Source organism: Chaetodon auriga, chromosome 7 (assembly GCF_051107435.1).
Source record: "Chaetodon auriga isolate fChaAug3 chromosome 7, fChaAug3.hap1, whole genome shotgun sequence".
In the NCBI taxonomy this organism is placed as follows: domain Eukaryota; kingdom Metazoa; phylum Chordata; class Actinopteri; order Chaetodontiformes; family Chaetodontidae; genus Chaetodon; species Chaetodon auriga.
This window is the reverse complement of record NC_135080.1, coordinates 23,834,427-23,858,170: the sequence shown is the minus strand read 5'-3', so window position 1 is coordinate 23,858,170 and position 23,744 is coordinate 23,834,427. Positions and strand designations below refer to the sequence as shown.

Below are 23,744 nucleotides of genomic sequence, written 5' to 3'. Positions count from 1 at the left end.
CCTGGCTCCTAGCTGCCTTGTTTGCTACACAGGATTTGGAAAACATGACGACATGTCCGAACCGGGTAGGCACGTATTTGCCGTGTTCCTGAGACCGGGTGGAGGTCCGGTGTGCGGCACCACTCGCAGGAAAGCCAAACAGTGAGAGCAGGATTGGGAAACAATGAAGTAATGGAGAGAGGGCGAGAGAAAGTGAATGAGAGATAGAGGAGGAAGAGGTGAGGAACTGAGGCTGTGGTTTCTTTCTTCCCAGCCGCCATAATATTTGGAGGCTTTTGTAATAAACCATCACATCTTAGCTTTATGTATGTCAGTTTACCACTCCTAACGGTGAAATAACCTGTTCCCAGATGATGAATTCATTTACTTTTGGTCTAAACTCCTGCTGCCTTGTTATTCTTTCCCAGGAAAAATCCTCTGCTACACAGGAAGTTGTATTTTTCATATGTGTGCAGCTGCAGCAACATCGGCATGTTTGGATTAAGAAGAAGAAGTGGTTAGTTAGCATGAACAGCAATGCGTACAAAAGATTTTAATCATCAGAAAATCCAAAGTGAGGAAGTCAAAATACCCCCATACATATGTTAGTCTCTCTCTCTCACACACACACACGCACACACACAGCTGCAGTTTCTTTGCTTTCTGTAGAAATGTGTGAAACAATAGGTCACCAGAGCTTGTGGCGTCCAGGGGCAAAAGAAACAAGGATGGATGGGATGTGGGACATGACATGACATGAACTCAAACAGACTTGCAATAATACTTGAAATTCTGTTCATACTTCTAACAATACCTCACTGGCACAGTGCATTCCAAAGCACTTTCCCTTCCCTTAAAGTTAGAAACTTCAAGATCCTGGTTGATTTGTAAAAGCCATGGTTGCTGTGGTAACAGTAAGCCCAGTTTAATACAGCAGCAAACCCTCGTTGAGCAGCTGCTTTGTCAGAAATATAACAGAAGAGCAGCTGGTTTATCTTTTTACAGTGCAGCCTAACAAACTGACATTGTTTAAATAAAGAAGGCAGTCAGAAATAATTGAAACTGGATTACAAACATGCTGCTGCAGACACTGCCACTACCAGTGACATCTAATATAGAGAGAGGTAATTATTGAATGTGAATACACTTAATTGGTATTGCTGAAAAGGCTGGCCATAAATATCAAAAAAGGGGTTTGATTTCATGAAAGCTAAGGATTGAAAGGATTGAAACTCAACAAGCTTTGCGTGTATTGTTATCCACACCCACCACCTATGTCAGTGTGTCAGCCTCCTTTCCTCATCACTTGCCACTCTTCTTGATGTGCGTTTGCCTTGAAGCAGCATTCGGTCTGTGACAGAGGCAAAGCCTCCACAGGTGCTGAAGAAGCCTACGTTGAAAGCCAACGTGCAATAAAAAGCAATGCTAATCCCTGCATATTCTGTTTATAGTCACTTTCATCTGGGAGCTGTGTGTCACAGGGCCTTGTAAAGTCTAACAGTAAAAGTCTCCTTTTCTAAAGAGATTAAAATCAAACTGTCCACGTTTTGGACTTGTGCCACTGTTGTGTACTTGTGAGGATGTATGCACACAAACAAGTATGCTCATACAGATGCTGGATTAATAAGAAAAAGAGGGACACCAGTGAGTCATCTTCACATCATAAAGATTAGAGGTGAGTCAGCTCTAACAGCCTCCCTCTTAGCCAGACCACTTTCCTCTTTGAAAGGTTCATTAAAGAGCAGCGCTAGCCACTTTTATTAGGTTTATAGGGACCTGCTGTGGTGTCAGTGGTGTTTCCCTGAACTTTTATTGTGGACCTCCAGAGATTGAACAAAGTCCGCACCACCACACCAGTGTCCTATGGCTTCTTTCCACGTATGAAGCACCATGGGACACTGCAGTTCCCCTTTGAAATCCAGGATCAAACATATTCATGCATACTTGTGTGAAACACGATCAAGATGTTGTGCATGTGGGTGTCTGTTCTGCAGTGAAAAGACAGGCGACTTCGTGGACTCTGTGTTGTCTTATTGAGAGGGCTGCTGTGTGGAATTTCAGGGAGTATTGTTAACTTTGCAGTGCAGTTTAAATGGAGCGAAGGTGCAGGACTTGACTCATAGCTTGGCATCCATCACCTCCTCTCTCATCTCCTCTAACACCTCTCCTCTGTATTTTTCCCTCCGGTCTTGCGCAGCGCTAATTAATAAGTTCTCTCCTCCCTCAAGCTTGCACTTCTCTGTTTCTCCATCTCTTCTTTGTGAGCTCCTGAGGGATGAAGATGACTGTACTGCTTAACACAACAACAACACCTGCTGTACTTTGTGTGTGTGTGTGTGTGTGTGTGTGTGTGTGTGCGCGCGCGCCTCTGTCCCCGTACTGCCTGTCCCCACCTCTACCCTCCAGCACAAGTCGAGCTGGTTGTAGTTCTGTCCAACTCAGTACATGTTTAACATGGATGTGGCTAACATTCGTAATCTTATGCGTAAAACTCAAGCCTCTATTTTAGAAAATGGCTTCCTGGGCTTGGAAGATCTTAAAAATGTAAGTGTTGCAATTCAACTTCACTTCTGATTCTAAAATTGTGCTGTATATTTTTAAATATATGTGCAACCTGGGTGGGGCTTGCACTTTGGGTAAATTCCCCCCCTCAGTTGGGCTTCATCTCAACTTTCAGAGGTGGTAAGATCACTAAGTGAGAGGCTGTTTTGAAGAAAGCTGGACTATATACAATCAAAATCTCCACTTAGTTTTGCTGCATGTGTGTGAATCAATGTGAGGTCTGTGAATGGCCTTTAGAGTTCAAGCAGCGGTTCATGGCGTTGCTCTGAATGTGTTCTGCTGTTGGTTGAAAGCTGTGGTGAGAGTGTGTGGCAGGAAGGACTTAATGCACATAAAAAATATGTATTAATTTCAGCATGTTACTGATTTGTAAGGCTGGTTGCAAACAGTTTTGGATTGAAGCTGATGACGGATGATCATTTGTGTTCACATCCAGTGTTTGAATTTTAGATTTTATGGTACTCTGTACCTTGACTTTGTCTCATTGCCTCAAACATATCTTTGGTGTTTGTCTACTTACTTAGGGCAATCAGCTGCCATCTGCAGGAAGCTTGTATGAGTTGAAATATGGGCTGAGAGGATTTCACTAGTCGTGCTCTAAACAACAGTAACTGACTTATGTTTGATTATTAACAATAGTCTCACATTTTTTTCATTTATTCCACGATCATCTAGTCTGAAATCACATTTTAGTGAGAAAGTGTTTATGCTGGCCTCCCTGCATCACGGTTTGAATCCACCTGTTTTTAGCGACTGATGTTGGTGTGTTAAATAAGTTCTATGCATTTTACTCGCATTTTGTACTAGCAATGGTTGGTGCAGCATTGATTTATGATTTTAATTGTTAGTTTCGTTTAGTCCTCTCCTTTCCTCCTAATCTTAATAATGATGGATTACGTGTGTGATGTGTATCTTTTTGATGTTCCTCCTGATTTATGAAGTGTTATAGTGCAGAGGTTATGTTGTTATATTCAGTCTCTGACCCCACCTTCCTCCCTGCTTGTCCTCTAGGTGGTGGCTAGTGACGGGGTGCGGGCTATGATGGAGTCGGCCCTGACAGCCAGAGACCGGGTGGGCGTGCAGGACTTTGTCCTGCTGGAGAACTACACCAGCGAGGCCGCCTTCATAGAGAACCTACGCAAACGCTTCAAAGAGAACCTCATCTATGTGAGTGGGTGTAGTGAGGAGGGTGGGGGTTTGACTGCATATGTATTAATCAGAGCCCAACCAGTGCTGGATTTTTGAGGTCGATGTTGACATTTGAGTGAAAAAATTACATTACTTCTAAATAATAATTACTCTGCTGCAATTTCTTGTTCCAAGTTGGCCAAAACTGCAGATACAGAGACAGAAATGATCAAATACAGTTCATTCACAGACATTTGTCTGGATGACAGCGACATGGAAACAGTGACAAGGAGGCACAAATTTACACCTACGGGTTGCTGTCTTTGCCCAGAGTCACAGTGAAAAATGCACCTCATCAGAGCTTTAAAATCCAAATCACAAGTGATGTCGCCCCGAAGAGAGATTTGGAGACTTCATCCAAGCATAATGGAGCTGAGGTCTGAACATGACTGAGTGACCTTTAAGCCTCTCCTTAAACATTTTCACCTTGGCCTTTGGAGTGGTTTCCTGTGGTTGATCAGGAGTATACTGTATTTTCACTCCAATAAGAACAGGCCTGCAGAGGCTCACATCAGCACCCACACTGAAGCAGCTAATGTAGACAAGTGAAAAGGTGACAGGCGGACAGTAAACATACAGTACAGATATGTGCAGTATGTGACTGTATGTTCCCTTTCCACCAGACGTACATTGGTTCAGTGCTGGTGTCAGTTAATCCATACAAAGACCTGGAGATCTACACCAAGAACCATATGGAGCGATACCGTGGGGTCAACTTCTACGAGGTCTCACCACACATGTAAGTACACAGCCTCTGCTTCCCTCACAGTATGCAGCTCAGCTATGCATTCATTTTACATAGTCAGAATTTAACCCTCACAGTCAAATTACCTGCTTAAAAGACACAGCAGTCAAATGGTGAGAAGCTGCTTCCAGCAAATAGTCCATCAGACCGTACAATCGTTAAAAACAAGCTGTCATGTTCCTCCGTTTCATTTCTCGTTCTCATTTTTGTGCCTGACCATCTTTGCAGTATGACTGTATGTACATGAGTGAAACATAGAAGGACCGAGTCATTGCATCTCTTTGCTAATGCAAGTGAAACCTCATTTTTAATGTTTGGCCCAAGCATCAACTGCATCATTCATGGTGGACAGCATGTTTACTGCTTTATTGTTGCTTCAGCACCCTAAAAGAAGGAGCCTATTGATGCTTGATGAAGCTTTTTACCTGAGGATGACTTCATGTTGCACCTGCATTCTCAATGTTGTCACAGTGTGTATGTTTAGACGCCATTGGAATATTTAGCTTAAGTGCCACTCTCACAGTCAACCAGCTACGTAATGCTCTCGTGGTCTGACTGTCCTTTTCCCTGTCAGTCACTCTGTTTGCTAGACGTCATGGCATGAGGCAGAGTGTTTGTTTGAAAGGTTGCCACAGGAATGGTCAAGGGAGGCCTTGTTAAGTCCTCCCAGACCCCATAGGTCAGCTAAAAGACAATCGAGTGCATTGTGGAGACTTAACATGGCGTCATCGAAACATTTCAGAATCTCTCACTAGCTCTTTCTCTCTCTGCTGCTGGTAGTTTTTTTCATCCTCTCTCTACTTCTTCACTTGAGCTGACGGGCCAAATGTTTTCTCTCCCTCTGAGTGGAAAGAAAGATGTGCTTTGGCAAGTAGAGGTGGAGGGTTACACAGAGAAAACGGGAGGGAGAGGTGGAAGCAAATGATGGTACCAGGCAAGAGTGTTCCTCCCTTCAGAGGGAATTCCTCTGACCTGAACCTGAACCCCCAGCCCCCAAGCCCTCCCCAATATCACACACATACAGTGCGCGCACGCGCACGCACACACACACACACACACACACACACACTTTGTGTGATGCAGCAAAGGCCAAACTGGTGGTTTTATCTCGCAATTAGTCTGGTGTCAGAAATGTGTCCAATAGGCTGAAACAACAAAGCAGTGCTGATAGCAGCAATGGGCCTGACAAATGATACTGTAACCAAAGCAGGCTGTGTTCCACTCTGGGCTTTGTGATTCATGCCATGAGTCCAGTGTCTTTCCATGTTCACACACTATGTGATGCTGCTACAGCCAGACACATGTTTTCCAAGACAGTCTAACAGCTATTTTTTATACAGAACATCATCACCATAACGGATGAATAATTGTCTGTGTTGTTACCACTTTTATTCAGAATTATGTAAATGTGTATTTCTGTTTTACCCATTGACTCAGGAAAAGGGTTGCTTGTCATCAGCACCAAACTAACAAAGTACGTGACTGGCTGGAGAACATCGTGGAGCATTTAGTAGCTTAATAGCCAAATATTTTTGTTAGGATATTTTGTTAGAGCTAAAAGAAAGTGACTTGAGTGAACATGAACTGCCCATCCTTTTTTCTTTAAGTCCTCTAAACATCCTGCTCTCCTACAGCTATGCAGTGGCAGACAACTCGTACCGTTCCTTGAGGACAGAGAGAAAGGACCAGTGCATCCTCATCTCTGGGGAGAGCGGCGCTGGGAAGACAGAGGCATCCAAGAAGATCCTGCAGTACTATGCCGTCACCTGTCCGGCCAGTGAGCAGGTGCAGACTGTCAAGGACCGCCTGCTGCAGTCCAACCCTGTGCTGGAGGTGAGACACCACACATGCACTTCATTAACCTGAGGTCCAGCCTGTGGACGGTGGTGGAATCGAGCTTTTCACCATATTGGGTTTGTTGTACAGATGAAGTTTTTAGGCTGTTGAGTGATGGACTGCAAGAATGGGTACTCACTCCAAAAAGAAGGTTGAGGCCGTGTTGATGAATATGGCTTGATAGTAAAGTATATTGGTTTGTTGATAAATCTGGTTTTTATAAAACTAACATATCAACCTGTCAGCAGTGTATAAGATGAAGAGCTAATGAGGTATTTGCCAAGTCTGATACTTCAAGGTCAAAATAAGTACTAAATGTCATACCAGCATGAATAATGTTTGAGTAGTTTTTTATTAGAGCAGAAATCTGTCATCCTAATGTTGCTATGTACTTTGTTGAGAGCAGTATGGCCAGCAGCCTCTCGACAGCCTGTTTGATAAAGAGGCTTTGATTTCACCAGCCAGCATTCACAATACATGCACAGAAGACGATGGAAATCCAGTAAATAGCCAGTGTTTTTACTTACAGTTAGTGATTCACCTGCCACATATAAAGTCTTGGGAGCAAATTTTGGATTGTGTATTGTTCACCTCCACTATGACAGGTATGTGTGAATGCTGACGAGAGCCATCAAAAACACACTAAAACAATAATTTTTTGTATGATTGACGTCTTTGTGGCTCAGTTTTCAAAAACCCACATTGGTTGAACAGTAGTATGAAAACACATGTATTTAGATACACACATACATTTGAGCATCAAGAGCATTTCTTTCATACACATACACTGATATACTACATATACTAATGTTTTGTGTGACAATCCGTAAGGTTTGAGTCATGATTGCTTCTGTGCTTTGGAGGATGAAGGCAATAGAGAGGTGCTGCAGTTTACAGAAGCACTTGTTTGATGTCTGGCATGTCCCTGCCAGATGCTTTCCAGATGTGTACGTGTGTGTGTGTGTGTGTGTGTGTGTGTGTGTGTGTGTGTGTACACTATGCCTTGTAATCTGTGCTACTGTCCTAGACCAACGCTCCGGGCTCCTGATGTTGGTGCTTTTCTCTTTGTTCACTGCTGCCTCCTCATCTGCCATCCTGTCTTTATCACACTTTCCTCTCTGGTTCCTATTATCTCTCTACCTCCTTATCCACCAATTATTACTCCTCTCCTTCCTCTCATTTCTTTATCCCACTCTATCCTCTCTCCAGGCCTTCGGCAATGCCAAGACGTTGCGTAACGACAACTCGAGCCGCTTTGGCAAGTACATGGACATTCAGTTTGACTTCAAGGTGAGCAGAGTTTGATTTACATTTGCAGCTTCTTTGCAGCGCTGTCCAACAAGTCTTCCTTCAGAGGGAAGCAGATTGTTGCAAGAACCAAAAGTATTGTTACAGCAACATATTGAAACCAAATCAGCAAATCTATGCTCTGTTGCTTTGCACGGTAATATTAACAGTGTAAAACTTTGTTCGTCATTACTCCTCTCCTCTGTGTCCCTTTCTCGTGGTACACAAAATATTTTATGGACTGCAAAACAACCTGCATGTTACATCAACCCTACATCACACCTCAGTACCCCAGCCTTACCCTCTCCTCTTCCTCTTCCTCCCCCTTCCCTCCCTGGCCTTTATCCCGCCGGCAGGGTGCCCCAGTCGGAGGCCACATCATCAACTACCTGCTGGAGAAGTCCCGTGTTGTCCACCAGAACCATGGGGAGAGGAACTTCCACATTTTCTATCAGCTGATCGAGGGAGGGGAGGAGGACCTGCTGAGGCGCCTGGGCCTGGAGAGGAACCCTCAGCAGTACCAGTACCTGGTCAAAGTAAGTGTCTTTGGGAGCCTTTGGCTCTGGAAGTAAAAGCCCCGTCATTTTTTCCTGTGGACAGTGTTACACAACTCACGTTTGGAGCATGTCTACAGCTTGGATGCGCAAGAAACTCCCCTGTTAAATCATCAGTACAACAGATATAGAACGCTGCTAGAAAATGTTTGGTTCTTTGATTAACGATCGAAGGTGCAAGCCTGAGTGCTGAATTTCCTACTGCTCTGATTCGTGCTTCTGACTGGCCTCTTCTCCATAGCTACGACAGCCGAGGCTCATGGGTATCATTGTGTTTAGACCCACCCATCATGCAAAAAATTAACATGATTTCTCAGAAAGCATTTAAACAATTCAAACTGGTGTCCATAACATACGCCCCAGTATCGGTATCTTGTAAATGTTGTGTTTGGAATGTGGTTTATTTTCCATGTATGCATGAATGGACAGGATCTTTCTGTTCATGGGTAAACCTACGACAATGCCAGTTCATAGTTTAAGCCTCAATCAAGTAATTCTCCAGCCACAAGTTGGTCCTGGAGATGAATATAAGCCATTAAACCTGCTGGGAAGGTTGTTATAAGTCTTTCTTCACTCACTCACTCTTGCTCTCCCTCTCTATCCTGTCATAAGTCATTGGTCTGTACGGTGTGTGAGTGTGAGTGTGAGTGTCTGTGTGTGTGTGTGTGTTTGTGTGTGTGTCCCAGTGGGAGTTCTGCTTAATAGGCTCTCAGTGCACTGAGAAGAGCTTTCCTCAGGGGGCAAATCTGCCTTAAGGCGCAAGCTGAACTCTCCCCTCAATGAAGACAGCCACTGAGCAAAAACACCTCGTGCGAGTGTTTGTGCAAATGGGTGTTTACATCACATATAAACAGGTGTTTACTTGACGTGTAAACACCTTTTTGCACATCGGATTTTGCTGGACATGTTCAGAACTTTTATGAGGAAATAAAAAGCTGAAACAGTTGATAAATACAGAGTGTTCAGAGTGATTAAAGTTTTTTTGTGTGTGTGTGTGTTTTCCATAGGGTAACTGTCCCAAAGTGAGCTCCATCAACGATCGCAGTGACTGGAAGGTTGTGAGGAAAGCCTTGAGTGTGATCGGCTTCAACGAGGAAGAGGTGGAGGTGAGGAGCAAGTCCATGCTTCGTTAATCACGCCATCACGTTGTGTTTGTTTCGTCACTTACAGCTTTTAGTTTTTACCTCAGGTTTCACTACGAATAGTAAAGTAGTCAGTGTGCCTGAGGGGGCCAAAGCAGTTTCTGTTTCAGGCCTGCACTGTTATTGTTTGACAAGGTTGTGTGTGTGGGGGTGTGTGTGTGTGTGTGGCTGTTATTATATGGTGAGAACTTGTTTGTGCTCAGCGTGGGAGTCTTTCTACATGTTCCTGAGTCTGGGCTTACTGCCAGCGCTTTTTAGATCTCACACTGCTCATAGAGTGGAGAGCAGGTGTGAGTGTGTGTGTCTCTATCATACGCTGTCCTGTTGAATTCTTGACCTGATTTTAGTCAAATCCACCCTTATCTGCCCAGTCTCTCATAAAGATAGCCTCTGCAGTTTATCGTGCGGCAGCCTCTCATCTCTTCACCTTTGTTCTCTCCGTCCTCCTGACTGTCCTCCTCTGTCTCCACTCTCCAGCTCTTTGTAACTATGTATCCTTCTTTTTTCTCCCCATGTTTTCTCTGTGTAGGAGTTGTTGAACATAATTGCCAGTGTGCTCCACCTGGGGAATGTGCAGTATGGTGGGGAGGAAGGCAATGCGTGCATCACCTCTGACACACAGATAAAGTACCTGGCCAGGGTAAGAGTCTGCACCAAGCAGGTTCATTAAGACTCTCAACAGGCCAGGGGGCGGGATGGAGTTTTTCTGATCCGATGTACCTCTGCAGCCATGTCAGGAGAACTCACCCTATATAGAAGTTGATTTTGTTACAGTCCATTTTTTCAGTTTCAACAGTTGAACTGTTAATGTTTAGGTTGGTTTATTCAAGTTTGCATTTGTACCACTACCAATCAGCAAGGCAGCAGCTGGACGTCTCAATCATTTATCTTTTACTTTTAAGATATTTATTTTACTAATTTATCCATTCCTTTTAATCTGCTTTAATCATGTATCCATTCACTTTAGCTAACTTTTTAAGTTATTAAGTCATCCTATCCAGTCACATTGTGTTGTAATGGCATCGTGTCGCACTTGCAACAATATTGTTGTAAACCCTCCATAAAAATGCAGTTGTGCTCAAATCAAAGTCTTAGTCCGCTCTCATTAAAGTCCTTTAGGTCGTGCACAATATCTAAGGCACTGTATGAGCAAAGTCATTCACAGAAATTGTTCCATATAAATACAGATTTGGAATTGAGTTTGAATTTCATAGTTCTACGAGTGAACCTCTTCCTCAAACCTTCTGTAGAACTTACATATCCGTAGACTCAACAAATGCTGGTGAAGACTCATTTCAGGAATCTGCACTCTGCTTTAGAAATGTGGATCATACTTTGGATACAACACTTTTTTAGAAACATACCCAATTTCCTCCTGCCTCAATTTTCCAATTATACTTCATTAGACACAGTCTGCAGATACCATACGGAGGATGTCACTGCCGCTGAGTGCCATGACATCAGCCTGTTTTGGAGATCACTTATTTTTCATTGGTGAAGCTGTGATACTTGCTAATGTTGGCGTGTTTTTGCAGTTGTTAGGAGTGAATGGGGCAGTGCTGACAGAGGCACTCACACACAAGAAGATAATTGCCAAGGGAGAGGAGGTAAGTGTGGATACACACTCTCATTGTAGATCAAGTGTGTGATAAGCATTTGTATACAAAGCTTTCCTGTCTGTGTAATGTCTGGCCTGGTCCACTGTAATTACATTGTAACTTGTCTAGCAGTCCCCCTGAACTCTGTCATTGTCTGTCTTTGCCTGTCTGTACTCGGCCTTTCTCCTCCCTGTGTGTGTGTGTGTGTGCGTGCGTGCGTGTGTTTCTTCATCAGTTAATGAGCCCGCTGAACCTAGAGCAAGCATCATCAGCTCGGGATGCTTTGTCCAAAGCAGTGTATGGACGCACCTTCACCTGGCTGGTCAACAAGATCAACGCTTCTCTGGCATATACGGTACTCACACACCACACACACACACACACTTTCTCACTGTAGTGCCTTCATATGACCGCATCATTGGGAACATGTTGATACATTTTCACTGAAACTGAAACTGAAACTTAAATTCACTCTCATTACATTTCTCAAACAAAATCCAGACATTATCCAACACTGCAGTACAGAGCATGCTGGCATCTCCCCTTCAATCTACTACAGCACAGCTCCACCTTGTGGGCATTTAGAAGCTCACGAGGTGAACATAACAACACTACAGAACATGATGAATCAATAATCAATAATATCTATACGACTTTCATTAATGTAGATAAACAGATCCATATTATAATTGTGTACAAATATTATTTCTCAAAGTACAATCTCTTCTGAATACACCTAATCAGTCAGCTGGGAGGAAGTTGAATTTCATTTCAATGCACATTTTATTGTGCAATTTAATTCCTAATCATGATTTATGTAAATCTTTATTTGAAGGCTTTATGTGTTCCAGAGCTTTCCTTTTCAAATAGATGAGGAGATGAGTTTTGTTGTTCTTGTTGTCCAACAGGATGACTCCTACAAGAATTACTCTGTCATTGGCCTGCTGGACATCTATGGTTTTGAGGTCTTCCAGAACAACAGGTACAGTGTTAATGATATTTGTTCATGCTGGATTTAACCCTTTAGCTCCTTGAACGTGAACACTAACTGTAAGTCAGCTTTAGCTTGTTTGCTCAACATCTACATGTCCATTTGAGCCTGAATGTACTGAAAGCTAACCCCCACAACAAGGTCCACTTCCTCAAGCTTTCAGCTGCATCTCATGGCCTTCATCCACTGCTGTTCAGTTGGTTCCAGAGCAGCTGGAGTAAACCCCATGTACTGAGATGCAGCTGTAAGCTCCAGAAATTCCCAGTAAGTGGACCTTGTGCCAAGAGTTTTGTCAGACAATCAATCATTAATCTGCACAGTGTTTGTGTAACCCATGTTTATATGCTAAGGTATGAGTTATGGTAATACCACTGTGTATATAAGTCGTATATAAGTATATGCAGTATATAAGTATGAAAAACGGTAGCATGTTTGGGAGCCTGTGCCTTACTTCTTTGCATTCAGCTGTGGTGCTTCTTGTTGTGTGTTGCAGCTTTGAGCAGTTCTGTATCAACTACTGTAATGAGAAGCTGCAGCAGCTCTTCATCGAGCTCACCCTCAAGTCGGAGCAGGAGGAGTACGAGTCCGAAGGCATCACGGTCAGACGTCACTTTCCTCTCTCCCTCAGTCTCCTCCCTGTCACCCCTCAGCCCCGCCTCCATTGTTTTTCCCACGTTAGCTGCATTTACATGTGGATTCTAGATATGGATTCATGTCGAAAGGTGGTCTGTTTTATTCCCATGGATCCACCTTCACCTGCTCTCTTTGCTTTTAGTTTCCTCTCTTCCTCCAGTCCTATCACTTTTTTTTAATGTTCTGTTTTCACCTTCCATTATCACTCCGTCTCTCCTCCCTCAGCCAGGGTGTAGGCTTCCCAAAGAGCTCCTAATGTGATTGTGGTTGCAGTTTTGTCTTTCAATGTGAAACTGGTAATTTGATTTACTACTCTGCTGTTTCACTCAAAGTGATTTGCAGCAAGTGCGCATATTTTTTGGAAGAGGCTGTCCCATTAGAAATGAATCATTTAACCCTGTTATTGCTGTAGTGTCTTTTATTTACCCACAGTTAAAATATCAAACGGTACCTCTTAAGGAAATAGCATGTCAAAAGCGGTCTGCACTGAAAGATTTCTCTTGAGCTCGCTCCTCAGTTGCTCCCTTTTATCTTTGCACCATTTATGTAGTTTTGTTTTGCTTCTTTGGAACAAGGGCCTCTTGTGTTCAGCCTAATATAAATGCACTGGTCAGAGAGCAGGTTGTGGGAGAAACTTGGACTCACCTCTCAAAGAGCCCATTATTATCTGACATCAGGACCGTGGGCCGCACTCTGTCATCTCTGTGGAAATTATGTGGCTGTTAGTGCTAACATAACCTAATACTGCAGCCCGCGGGGCTCTGTGTTCATGTGTGTGTCCACTTCAAGTGGGTGAGCAGTGTGTCTGTGTGCGAGGATTCCTGGGATTCTGCAGATGATTGTACACTCATTAAATAGCTCACAGCAGTTGTAATTGTATCAGGTTTTAGTCTGAAACGTTGACCTAGATTTAGGTCCCAGGAATGTTTTACGTTGGGACAGTGAGAAAAACTGCTGGCAGTGAGTTAATTTCATTATGTTCATTATGCCAGGCAAGGCCACTTAATGCCCACGATGGGGTCCATGTTCTCCTGATCTCTAACCTGAAGAGGGCTTGTGTCTTTGCAGTGGGAACCGGTGCAGTACTTCAACAACAAGATCATCTGTGACCTGGTGGAGGAGAAGTTCAAAGGCATCATCTCCATACTGGTGAGGAGACACGCTGCACTCTGTCTGTGCTGCAGAGGATTTGAAACAACAATATTTTTTTTTTCCCAGAAGGAAATCAGTGTTCTTGGCCAAACACACAACGTCCAGCACAGAACCCATGTAAAATCACAACTGTTTTTCCACTTTTTTGTTTTCTGTACACATGAAACAGACGAGATGCCTTGTATTCATGAGTGAGCTTTAGAGGTGCTGGTAGGCCTTTAAGCTAAGCTAACTCCTCCTGGCACTAGCTCCATGCTCCAAGTGAATGAGCGCATTTCACATTGGTTGAACTTTTCCTTTTAGTGCTCAGTCATTGAGTAATAAAAGTAAAAATGATGAATCCATTGATTTGATCCTGCCACAGATGCACATGCCAACTTAGTATCATATTCATGTAAATGATATAGGGACACAGTCTTTGTAAGACGATAGCTGATTGCTGCTCTTTCTGTCCTCCTATCACAGGATGAGGAGTGTCTGAGACCTGGAGATGCCAGTGATTTCACCTTCCTAGAGAAGCTAGAGGACACTGTTGGAGGACACCCACACTTTGTCACGTTAGTTTGATTCCTAAAGTCTTGTATAACACTACACTACTGCAGTGCCATTAATGTAGCCAAGGCAGTCTGGTGTTACGGTACTTAAAAGTCTAATGTTTGACTAACTGATGGTACCAGATGACTGAAGTCCTGACCATGTCCATTTACTGATACACACTCCATACTGTGTGTGTGTGTTTCCCTGCAGTCACAAGCTGGCTGATGCAAAGACCCGGAAGGTAATGGGCCGTGATGAGTTCAGACTGCTGCACTACGCTGGAGAGGTCAACTACAATGTCAATGGTGTGTGTGTGTTTGCTGCTGTAAACAAGGCCAGTGTGACCTCAAGTCCTTGAATGTTTGGTGTTGTGATGAAATTGACATAGAGGTCAGGCATGCAATACACATTTCCACTACTAAATACCAACACCATTAAACATAACACGTTTAAACCAAAACAACCCGTTTTTATACCTGCTGAGAGCAGCATGACTGTCTACTGCTTCTGTCTGCTGCTCCTGTCTGCTGCTTCTGTCTGCTGCTCCTGTCTGCTGCTCTCAGTTTCACACTGCATTACTGTGTGGGATTACAGGTTACATTAAAATAAAAAAGCCCTGTTCATGAATACCACATCTACTATGTAGTACTATACATGTGTAAAATGGCCATGAGATCAGACTTTAATGGATATATTCAGTGACAATTGATTGTGTGGGGCCCTTAGTGGAAGTGATCAGTCAGTACATGCATTAAAAATCTCATTCCATCTTCTCTCACTCAGGATTTTTGGACAAGAACAACGACCTGCTCTTCAGGAACTTAAAAGAGGTGAGACAGAGTTTAACGTGAACAGGGACATAATGAATTGGGAGGATTATAAGACAAACTGTATTTCACTTGGATGGTATGGTACATTATGAAAGGTTGTACATTGTTTGCCTGCTTCAGAGGTTAAAAATGTCTTTTGTCTGTGTTTGCAGGTCATGTGTATGTCAGAGAACAAGATCCTGACGCAGTGTTTTGACAGGGAGGAGCTGAGTGACAAGAAGCGCCCAGACACGGTGAGATACCTTATTGTTTGTGTGTGCTTGTGTGTGTGTGTTCCCTGTTTGTATCCTGAGGTTTTCCCTGCCTGTCTTCCACATTCTTATATATCATACTCTCATGCGTCCCAGCATACTTTCCCACAGCAAAACAAGCAGCGATGTGTTTCCCCTCTGCAGTGTTGAGTGGGCGGTCTGATGGGGATTCTCTGCAGCCTCCCACTCACTGAGGAATGCCCTGACACTCGTATGCCCTTCACACAAACACACAAAACACACACACACTTGAACAGGGAACTGTCACAAGCTGGCAAGTAAGAGTCCCAGTCTTCCACACTGGACCCAGTGTTCAGTCTCTAGTGGACTGCCAGTCACATCAGCCCCTCTGCTCTCATAGCTCTTCTTAGGTCATCATCTCTGCGACAGGCTTTGATTCGCGCGCATCCACTCTTCTCCTGTTCTACCTTCAGTCACTGACCAGCTTCCTCTCCCATCCTCTAACCTTCACCTCTACATCCCTTCCTAACCAGCCTCCGGCCATTCTCTGTCTCGTTGTGTCTGCCCCTCCAGGCAGCCACCCAGTTCAAAGCCAGTCTGGCGAAACTCATGGAGATCCTCATGTCGAAGGAGCCGTCGTACGTCCGCTGCATCAAGCCCAATGACTCCAAGCAAGCAGGTATGAAGTCAAGTCTTGTTTTTTTTTTTTGCTTAGTATGGTACATGTTAGGAATGTAGAAATGCTTCAAGTATCCTTTCAAGTCTTGAGTTATCAGTCCAATCACAAGTGGTGAGTGACAGTATTGAAACTGTGGAATTTAGACTTGAACATCCAGGCTGTAAGAGAAACTTCTTCCTCTTGTACTTTACACACAGTAGACAGAAAGATAAGTTGATAATGCAGAGATCTGATTGATTCCATTCAGGCTTGATGATCCTTCGTAGCTGATGTTCAAGTTTGACTTTTTCATCTTGAATTTTGCTGTTTGGATGTAATCAGTCCAAACTGCACAAGACTGCTGGATGTTCTCTATCTGAATTTGCAAACCTTCAAAAAAAAAAAAATCAAGTTTTTGAGATGACACATGACATGACGTATTGCTTTTCGCTGGTTTTGATCCCAGCTTCACGTAACACTTCTTGTAAACACAGTTTGTTGAAGCTGCTAAGCTGCTTGAACAAGATAATATTTTCCCAGAAACTCACGTTAATCCTGTGTTTTTGCTAATTCCAACCAAAAACAGTTTGTTTTCAGCTCCATGAGTGCCACAGTGCAGCTCTCCGTGTGGTCGTCAGTATATCGGGCCGGCCTTTGTTTCTCTGCACAGTTGGCCTTTTGTTACTTTCACACTGTTTCTCTGTGCTCTGTCACTCCTACTTCTGTTGTTTAGCATTTACTGGTTTTCTCTGGTTCATTTTGTCCAACAGACATTACATTTTTCTCAGACTGATTTGACTCTGCTCTCCATCCCCCTCTCCCACTCTTTCCCCCTCTCTTTCTGTCCCAGTTCGATTTGACGAGGTGTTGATCCGTCACCAGGTCAAGTATCTGGGACTGATGGAGAATCTGAGGGTGAGGAGAGCTGGCTTTGCTTACAGACGCCGCTACGAGGTCTTCCTACAGAGGTGATCACTACTTGTCTTTTTTTTTTTTAATCAGCAAGGTACAGTCCCATAAAAGCACTGTTCATGTGTACTCGTGTGCAACCAATATGACTTCTCAATGTAGTCACATTCACCACATTAGACATACATAGCCAAGCTGTACCCAGAAAGGCACAATGAGAGATAACATGAAGGATACAACTGTGAAAAATAACTTCAACCATCAATGAGGTATCAGAATAGTTGCAGATAATTTTTCTGTCCATCAAGTAGTCTTTTCAGTGCTATCCATTAGCTCATCTTGCTGAAAGGATGTGCTTTCTAACCTTTAGGCTTTGTTCCTGAGCCAGTATTGTAGTATTTACTGCTGTCTGTGTCTGTGTAGGTATAAGTCCCTGTGTCCAGACACATGGCCTAACTGGCAGGGCAAACTGGCTGATGGAGTGGCCACACTGGTCAAACACCTTGGATACAAGCCCGAGGAGTACAAACTGGGCAGGTCAGCAACACACTAATGTATACAGATGCCAACATGTGTACTTTGATGAGTCAAATAGATGTCTTGTGATGTTTGTCATCTTTCCTCTCCTTCTTCTTGACCCTGAGCTGCACTTGACTGTAAAGCACTCTGAGTTCTAATGCTGTATAGAATATATTGGATTTAATACGTTTCACTTTAAACTCACCCTCTAGATCCAAAATCTTCATTCGTTTCCCAAAGACCTTGTTCGCCACCGAGGATGCTCTAGAGACCAGGAAACACAGTCTCGGTGAGAGCCTCTGACAAAACAGAAGATTAGTGGCAAACATTTTCTTCATCATCACACATTAAAACCATTTGGCTCCTTTCTCTTGTCGTCACCCCACAGCCACCAAACTGCAGGCTGGATGGAGAGGCTACAGCCAGAGGTCCAAATACCAGAAACTCAGAACCTCAGGTGAGGAAGCCTTTGCATGCTCTTCTGTTAAAGTCATGTTAGAGTTTGACAGCTACAGTTTCTTTCCAAGTTCAAATGTATTTGTTTGTGATTATGAATGCATTGTGCATTGCAGCTATTGCCATCCAGGCATGGTGGAGGGGCATCCTGGCCAGAAGGAGGGCCCAGCGCAGACGACAGGCTGCTAATACTATCCGCAGGTACAGAGCAATACAGTGTCAGACCACCAGATGGCACAATACACTCACTGTGAGAAATACACCTCATTCAAAGTGCTAATGTGTGGTTCTAAAATGAAGATAATACGTATAGATTATTCAAACCCTTTTAATTGCCTTAGTTTAATCTTTTTTATTCCCTTGCTGGTCTCATCCTCAGGTTCATCAAAGGCTTCATCTACCGCCACAAGGAGCGCTGTCCAGAGAACGAGTATTTCTTGGATTACGTGCGCTACTCCTTCCTCATGACACTGTGCAGGAACCTGCCCAAGACCGTCCTGGACAAGAGCTGGCCGACACCTCCAGCTGCTCTCACTGAGGTGGGGACAAAACACACACTGGTACACAAACACACATGCACAGTAAGTCAACATGGACATGCACTTGGTGTTCTTCTGTGAGGACAGAGGATAGTTAAGGATCAGTTCTGATTTTCTGCCAGCAGAGCTATTGTGAAAGCATTCTGTCTGTGTCTTTAGGCATCAGAGCATTTGCGTAAGCTGTGCATGCAGAACATGGTGTGGAGCTACTGCAAGAAGATCAGTCCTGAGTGGAAGCACCAGGTGAATATTGTCCCATCGCCAGACAAGACACGCTCTTTGTGATCTGACTAACAAGTTACTTGTTGGCTGCTTCTTTCCTCTGCTGCACTGTAATTAAATCTGTTTGAGTAGATGGAGCAGAAGATGATCGCCAGCGAGATGTTCAAGGACAAGAAGGACAACTACCCACAGAGCGTGCCCAAACTGTTCGTCAGCACAAGACTCAGTAAGGCACAGACACAATGTGTTCAGGCATCAAATTGCATTCTGTGTAAAAGACTCTGACTGCATATCTCCTCCTGTTCAGATGGAGAGGACATTAACCCCAAGGTGCTGCAGGCTCTGGGCACTGAGAAGATGAAGGTTAGTCGAGCAGAGTCACAAAACAAAGGGCATTGTACCTGCTGTCTGTTAGCGTATCCATCAAGTGTTTTGACCGCCATCCTTCTGTTCCCAGTATGCAGTGCCAGTCACCAAGTACGACAGAAAAGGCTACAAGGCTCGGCCCCGTCAGCTGCTGCTCACTGCTAACAGCGCTGTTATCGTAGAGGAGGGCAAACTCAAGCAGCGCATCGACTACGGAGCTCTGAAAGGTCAGAGGTCGACAGCCACTTTCTTTAGCTTCTTTTGGGTGCGGGCAGTGTTGGGTTCACATCTCATTCAAACTGTGCTTCCCCTGCAGGCGTCTCAGTCAGCTCTCTCAGCGACGGCTTGTTTGTTCTGCATGTGCCCAGTGATGACAACAAACAGAAGGTGAAAGCAAGGACACATTATACATGAATCACTGGAAATGAACCAGATGTCAGAGTGTAAATCCGCTTTGCCGTGTGTCTTCACTCTCTTTCTGATCCATGGTTTCTTCCCAGGGAGATGTGGTTCTGCAGAGCGACCACGTGATTGAGACCCTGACCAAGATTGCGATCTGTGCCGACAAAATAAACAGCATCAACATCAACCAGGGCAGGTGAGGAGCACAAACACGTTGTACCTGCACTTGGAATGTTGATTATTACAGTGCAGATGTTCACCCAAGCAAAGTCTTATCTTGATTGTCTGTTTCTGTCCTTACATAATACTGACAGCAGCATAAGACTCCTTACACATATAAATCTCACCTCCTACACACTCCAGCACCTGCAGGTCGAAAGTGTTAAAAAGCAGGAAGCTCTGTCTAAATATCCCTCTGTTTCTCCTCCAGTATAAAGTTTACAGTGGGTCAGGGCAAAGAGGGGATCATAGACTTCACACCCGGATCAGAACTGCTGGTGGCCAAGGCTAAGAACGGGCACTTGTCTGTGGTGAGTCTGCTCAGTCTTCATCAGTTTGTCTAAATTCAAAGCTATGTAAATACTTTAGATTATTCAAACTTCAGTGGCAGAACAGCAGTTTCAATGCTGATGACCAGTGCTGTTTAATACCGACTTTCATCAAGTTAAAGATTTTCCATAGCGGCACTGAACAAATGGCTTAAATGACTGTATGAAATAGGAAAGGGGAGGCAGCAGCTCCCCTCAGTACCACTGAGCCTTTTAGCCTCTTTTACCTCGCTGTTTTGGTTTTATGGCCTGCCCAGCCCCAAACAGGGATCATTTAGCAGCTCAAGAGCCAGACGTTTCCCTCAAAAGAAAATCTCTCATGTGAAACAACCTGAGCTCCTCATCCCGGCAGAAAATATTATGTTGATGTGAAACCTCAGAGCAAGAAGCTGATTGAGAAAACAGGTTTTCAGGGCCTTTGATGTTGTGATTACCGCTTGCTGCACTGCCCCCCAGTGGCTGCAAAGATTCTGTTAATGCACATCAATTATCTTAAAATTTCACAATTTAGTTAACAAAAATATTACAAGAAGAATTTTACTCCAGTGAAGTTTACTTCCTGTAGCCGTCACTCTGTTGACCTCTGACCTGATGTGATGTCTTTCTCCCCTGCACGTCTTCAGACGGCTCCCAGACTGAACTCCAGATGATGGCCACTCTGACCACACACACACACATCAGGACCTGAGTACTCCTGACCTCTCCCATCCTTTAATCACATGACCGCAGACCCCGCTCTGCCTAAGCCAATCAGATGCCAGCTGTCACTACATGGCTGGCATGTGCTTCCAATTAAAAAAAAAACAAAAAAAAAAAACAAATAAAAATCCAGCAAAACTAATTGATATATTTATGTTTATATATTATATTTTTGGGATTAATACTGTTGCTGTTTGAATATTCTGATTTTATATATGAGGCCAAGGAATAACAAATATTTTGGTGCATTTTTCTTGCACCATGCGTGTTTATTGTGCTTTATTCGGGAACATGACCAAGAAAACAATGAGGGAAGAGTGAGAATGAGAGACAACAATGAGAAGACAGGGATTGTTGTTGATAACAGTTAGGGTTAGTTGTTGCCTGTTGCCTCTTTGTTTTTTTCCTGTTTACTGTTTCTGCTCGACTTACTGGCTCGATCATCTCGCTGACGCTACTTTTCAAACTGGGCTGGGTGGCTTGTTACTGAGGCGTGAAGGTGTGTAGAACAAGGCTGACTGTATGTAGGATAGCTGTTGAGAGGTTGAGGAAGAATAACCTTTCAGTCAAATAGAGATGCTCCGGCGCAAAAAGGATGGTAGTGTCAGTCTGTGGCTCACTCAATCAGAAGAAATCGATGGACGTCAAACTGAATACGTTTCAAAAATCTATGTGTAGTGTTAGAATAAGAGTCACGAGGGATCCAGTACATTAAGTCAACAGCATATTGTGTAAATGCTGTGAAAAGGGACAAAGTATGTGAGAAAAGGCAAGAGAAAGGAGAAAAGAAAGACGACAGGAGGCAGCAGCCATTCGCCGTGACCCCAGGTGCTCGTGCCTTTCTCCATGACTAATTTATTCATAAGCGAGTTGAGCTGGATATTGATGTATGAAAACCATGACGCTCAACACAAGAATGAGTCGAGTTACGTGTAGATACAGAAAGCCGTGGTCCTCTGACTGAGTATGGCTGAAGCAGCAGCTGAACACAGACCATGCTCTGACTCTGCTGAAGGCCCCAGCGTCGCTCTCTCTCTGCAGTGGCTCCATCTCCTCCTCTCTCCCTCCTCTGCCTCTCCAGCCTCCTCCCTGACCTGCCCGCCGTCTCTTAGAGAACCGGAGCGTCTGTGTCTCTATGACTGATCTGGTCTGATGGACACACCTGACGAGGGTTTGAGCAATATCCAATAAATTTCAACATTTTTTTTTTTTCTTCACAATTCTTCGTCTTACAAACGGCGTTTAAAATGTGAGGCTAAAACTCACAGTTTGAAGCCATATTGTTGTAGAAGTTGTAAAAGGCATGTGAAGTCCAAAAACAGTGGTTTTAGATCAAAGCTAGTAATAGCTGTGTATTGTCTAGATGTTTGATATGTTTAAATGTGGCATTTTCAAAGGATTAGTTTGACATTTTGGGAAATTCATGCAATTGCTTTGTTGGTGAGCATTAGATGAGAAGATTGATGCCACTCTCACGTCTGTGTGCTTAATGTGAAGCTATAACCAGGACACGGCCAGCTTAGTTTAGGGGCAAACAGCTTGGCTTTCTATACAAATTAAACAAAATAAAATGTGTTAATTACTGTGTTTTCGAGGTGCTGGAAGGCAGACTGTGTTACCTTTGTGCAGAGCTGGCTGTTTGCAGTCTTTATGCTAAACCATGATGGCCATCTCCTGGCTGTAGCTTCATATTGCATGCACAGATATGAAGGTTGTGTTGATCTTCTCATCTCATTTTCAAGAAAAAGCAAATTAGTGAATTCCCCAAAAGGTCAGACTCTTCTTTTAGTGCCAGAAATCTAAAGTTCTTTCCAGACTTCTGTCCTTCTCAGGGTAGAAAAACCTCTGAAATAGCATCTAAATTGTCATGGACGTTGAAAGTCTTCATTCAAACTCCTGACAGCAGTGAAACAGTTGTGTTTTCATGTAGAAGTAACCACCCCGCTTCAGGTTAAAGGCCTCCAGCAGACCTGTAAACACGGGTCTGTTTAAACCCTGACTGACCAAAGACTGATGCTGAAAAAGTGGTGGTTTTAAAAACTTTTGAGAGGAGCTCCAAAATGTTTCAAAGATTTTTTTTTTTTCTTTTTTTCCAAACCTCGCTCAGTGACAGAACTCTTTCTCTTCGTGGCTCTGGGTGCAATAAGCCAAGGCAGAACTGTGCGACTGCACTTAAAATGAACTAGCCAAAGACCCTTTTGATTTCTAGTGATTCTGTGTTGTATGATTTCTATGATATTATTATGTTGCCTCTGAATGTTCTGTTGTTTTTTTTCAGGATGGAGATCTATCTGTACAGTTCGTGTTGTGTGTTATAAATGAGAGATTCAAGCCAAGTGAGGTTTGATGTGAAACAATTTGGGAGAAAGAGCTTCTAGTATTGTTTGTTAACGCAAACTTGTTCATGTGCCTTGTTGGATAGCAATGCAGCGGATTTGTGTGGAGTTCTAAGAGAAATACCTCCTTGACAGAGTCCAGTCTCTGGCTGACGACGGCTGTCAGGCCATTTCTTAACATTTCCCAGCAGCACCTAAAGGTCTCCTCCCTCTGTGTGTATAAACTTTATTCAAACCAAATCCAAGTCTATCTATTGATTTACAGATGCACTCCTGTTATGAGTCCTGACTTACTGTACGCACCTCACCAATGTATAATTAAACCTTCACACTAAGAGATAAGATACTAAAGATTTGAGGAATAAATTTGAACAGTAAATGCAAACTGACGAATGGCTGTTTGTGCTTTATTTCTCCATTTTTTTCCCTTGTTTGTTGTTTGTGTGTCCAGTGAAACTATCTGTTTATTGTAGCAACATGCTAATGAGATGACTATTGCAAAGAAAAAGAAGTAAAAGGCAACCGAGATTAAAGTCAGAAGGTCGTCCATTTCCTTCTAGAAAGTTAATAATTGTTCACCAGCAATTAATATAAAGAACGTTTCATCACCCTTACTTTAGACTGAGTCCACTGCCTATTTGAAGAGTAACAGTAATAACAGGCCCTCCATAAAGAGGCTCTGGCTTAGGGCCCCTCTGACCCTTGGGCCCCTAGGTCTGTGTCTGCTAAGTACAGTTTTGAAGTATTTCTACTCTACTTGAGTATTTCCCTTTGATTCAACTATACTGTTAATCCACTGCATTTATTTGGCAGCTTGTTCCTTTGCAGGTTCTATAATATTGTC

The 23,744-nt window shown here is 43.5% G+C and overlaps 1 protein-coding gene across 2 annotated transcripts in view; it reads left to right on the top strand.

The window, feature by feature from the left end:
- LOC143323246 (unconventional myosin-Ic-like) overlaps positions 1–23,289 on the top strand; it is a 54,746-nt gene extending 31,457 nt beyond the window's left edge. For both annotated transcript variants that reach the window (XM_076735010.1, XM_076735012.1), the window contains exons 2-32: positions 3,553–3,708; positions 4,353–4,468; positions 6,109–6,307; positions 7,520–7,600; positions 7,954–8,133; positions 9,159–9,257; positions 9,823–9,933; positions 10,829–10,900; positions 11,127–11,246; positions 11,800–11,873; positions 12,376–12,481; positions 13,584–13,664; positions 14,133–14,224; positions 14,415–14,509; positions 14,988–15,034; positions 15,187–15,267; positions 15,820–15,925; positions 16,755–16,872; positions 17,237–17,350; positions 17,545–17,621; positions 17,721–17,789; positions 17,905–17,989; positions 18,168–18,327; positions 18,487–18,570; positions 18,682–18,775; positions 18,857–18,912; positions 19,007–19,142; positions 19,232–19,302; positions 19,416–19,513; positions 19,748–19,847; positions 20,489–23,289. In XM_076735010.1, the coding sequence (XP_076591125.1) occupies positions 3,553–3,708; positions 4,353–4,468; positions 6,109–6,307; positions 7,520–7,600; positions 7,954–8,133; positions 9,159–9,257; positions 9,823–9,933; positions 10,829–10,900; positions 11,127–11,246; positions 11,800–11,873; positions 12,376–12,481; positions 13,584–13,664; positions 14,133–14,224; positions 14,415–14,509; positions 14,988–15,034; positions 15,187–15,267; positions 15,820–15,925; positions 16,755–16,872; positions 17,237–17,350; positions 17,545–17,621; positions 17,721–17,789; positions 17,905–17,989; positions 18,168–18,327; positions 18,487–18,570; positions 18,682–18,775; positions 18,857–18,912; positions 19,007–19,142; positions 19,232–19,302; positions 19,416–19,513; positions 19,748–19,847; positions 20,489–20,515 (3,105 nt within the window). In that variant the 3' untranslated portion in view covers positions 20,516–23,289. The remainder of the gene's footprint in view (positions 1–3,552; positions 3,709–4,352; positions 4,469–6,108; positions 6,308–7,519; positions 7,601–7,953; positions 8,134–9,158; positions 9,258–9,822; positions 9,934–10,828; positions 10,901–11,126; positions 11,247–11,799; positions 11,874–12,375; positions 12,482–13,583; positions 13,665–14,132; positions 14,225–14,414; positions 14,510–14,987; positions 15,035–15,186; positions 15,268–15,819; positions 15,926–16,754; positions 16,873–17,236; positions 17,351–17,544; positions 17,622–17,720; positions 17,790–17,904; positions 17,990–18,167; positions 18,328–18,486; positions 18,571–18,681; positions 18,776–18,856; positions 18,913–19,006; positions 19,143–19,231; positions 19,303–19,415; positions 19,514–19,747; positions 19,848–20,488) is intronic.
- The last annotated feature ends 455 nt before the right edge of the window (positions 23,290–23,744 follow it).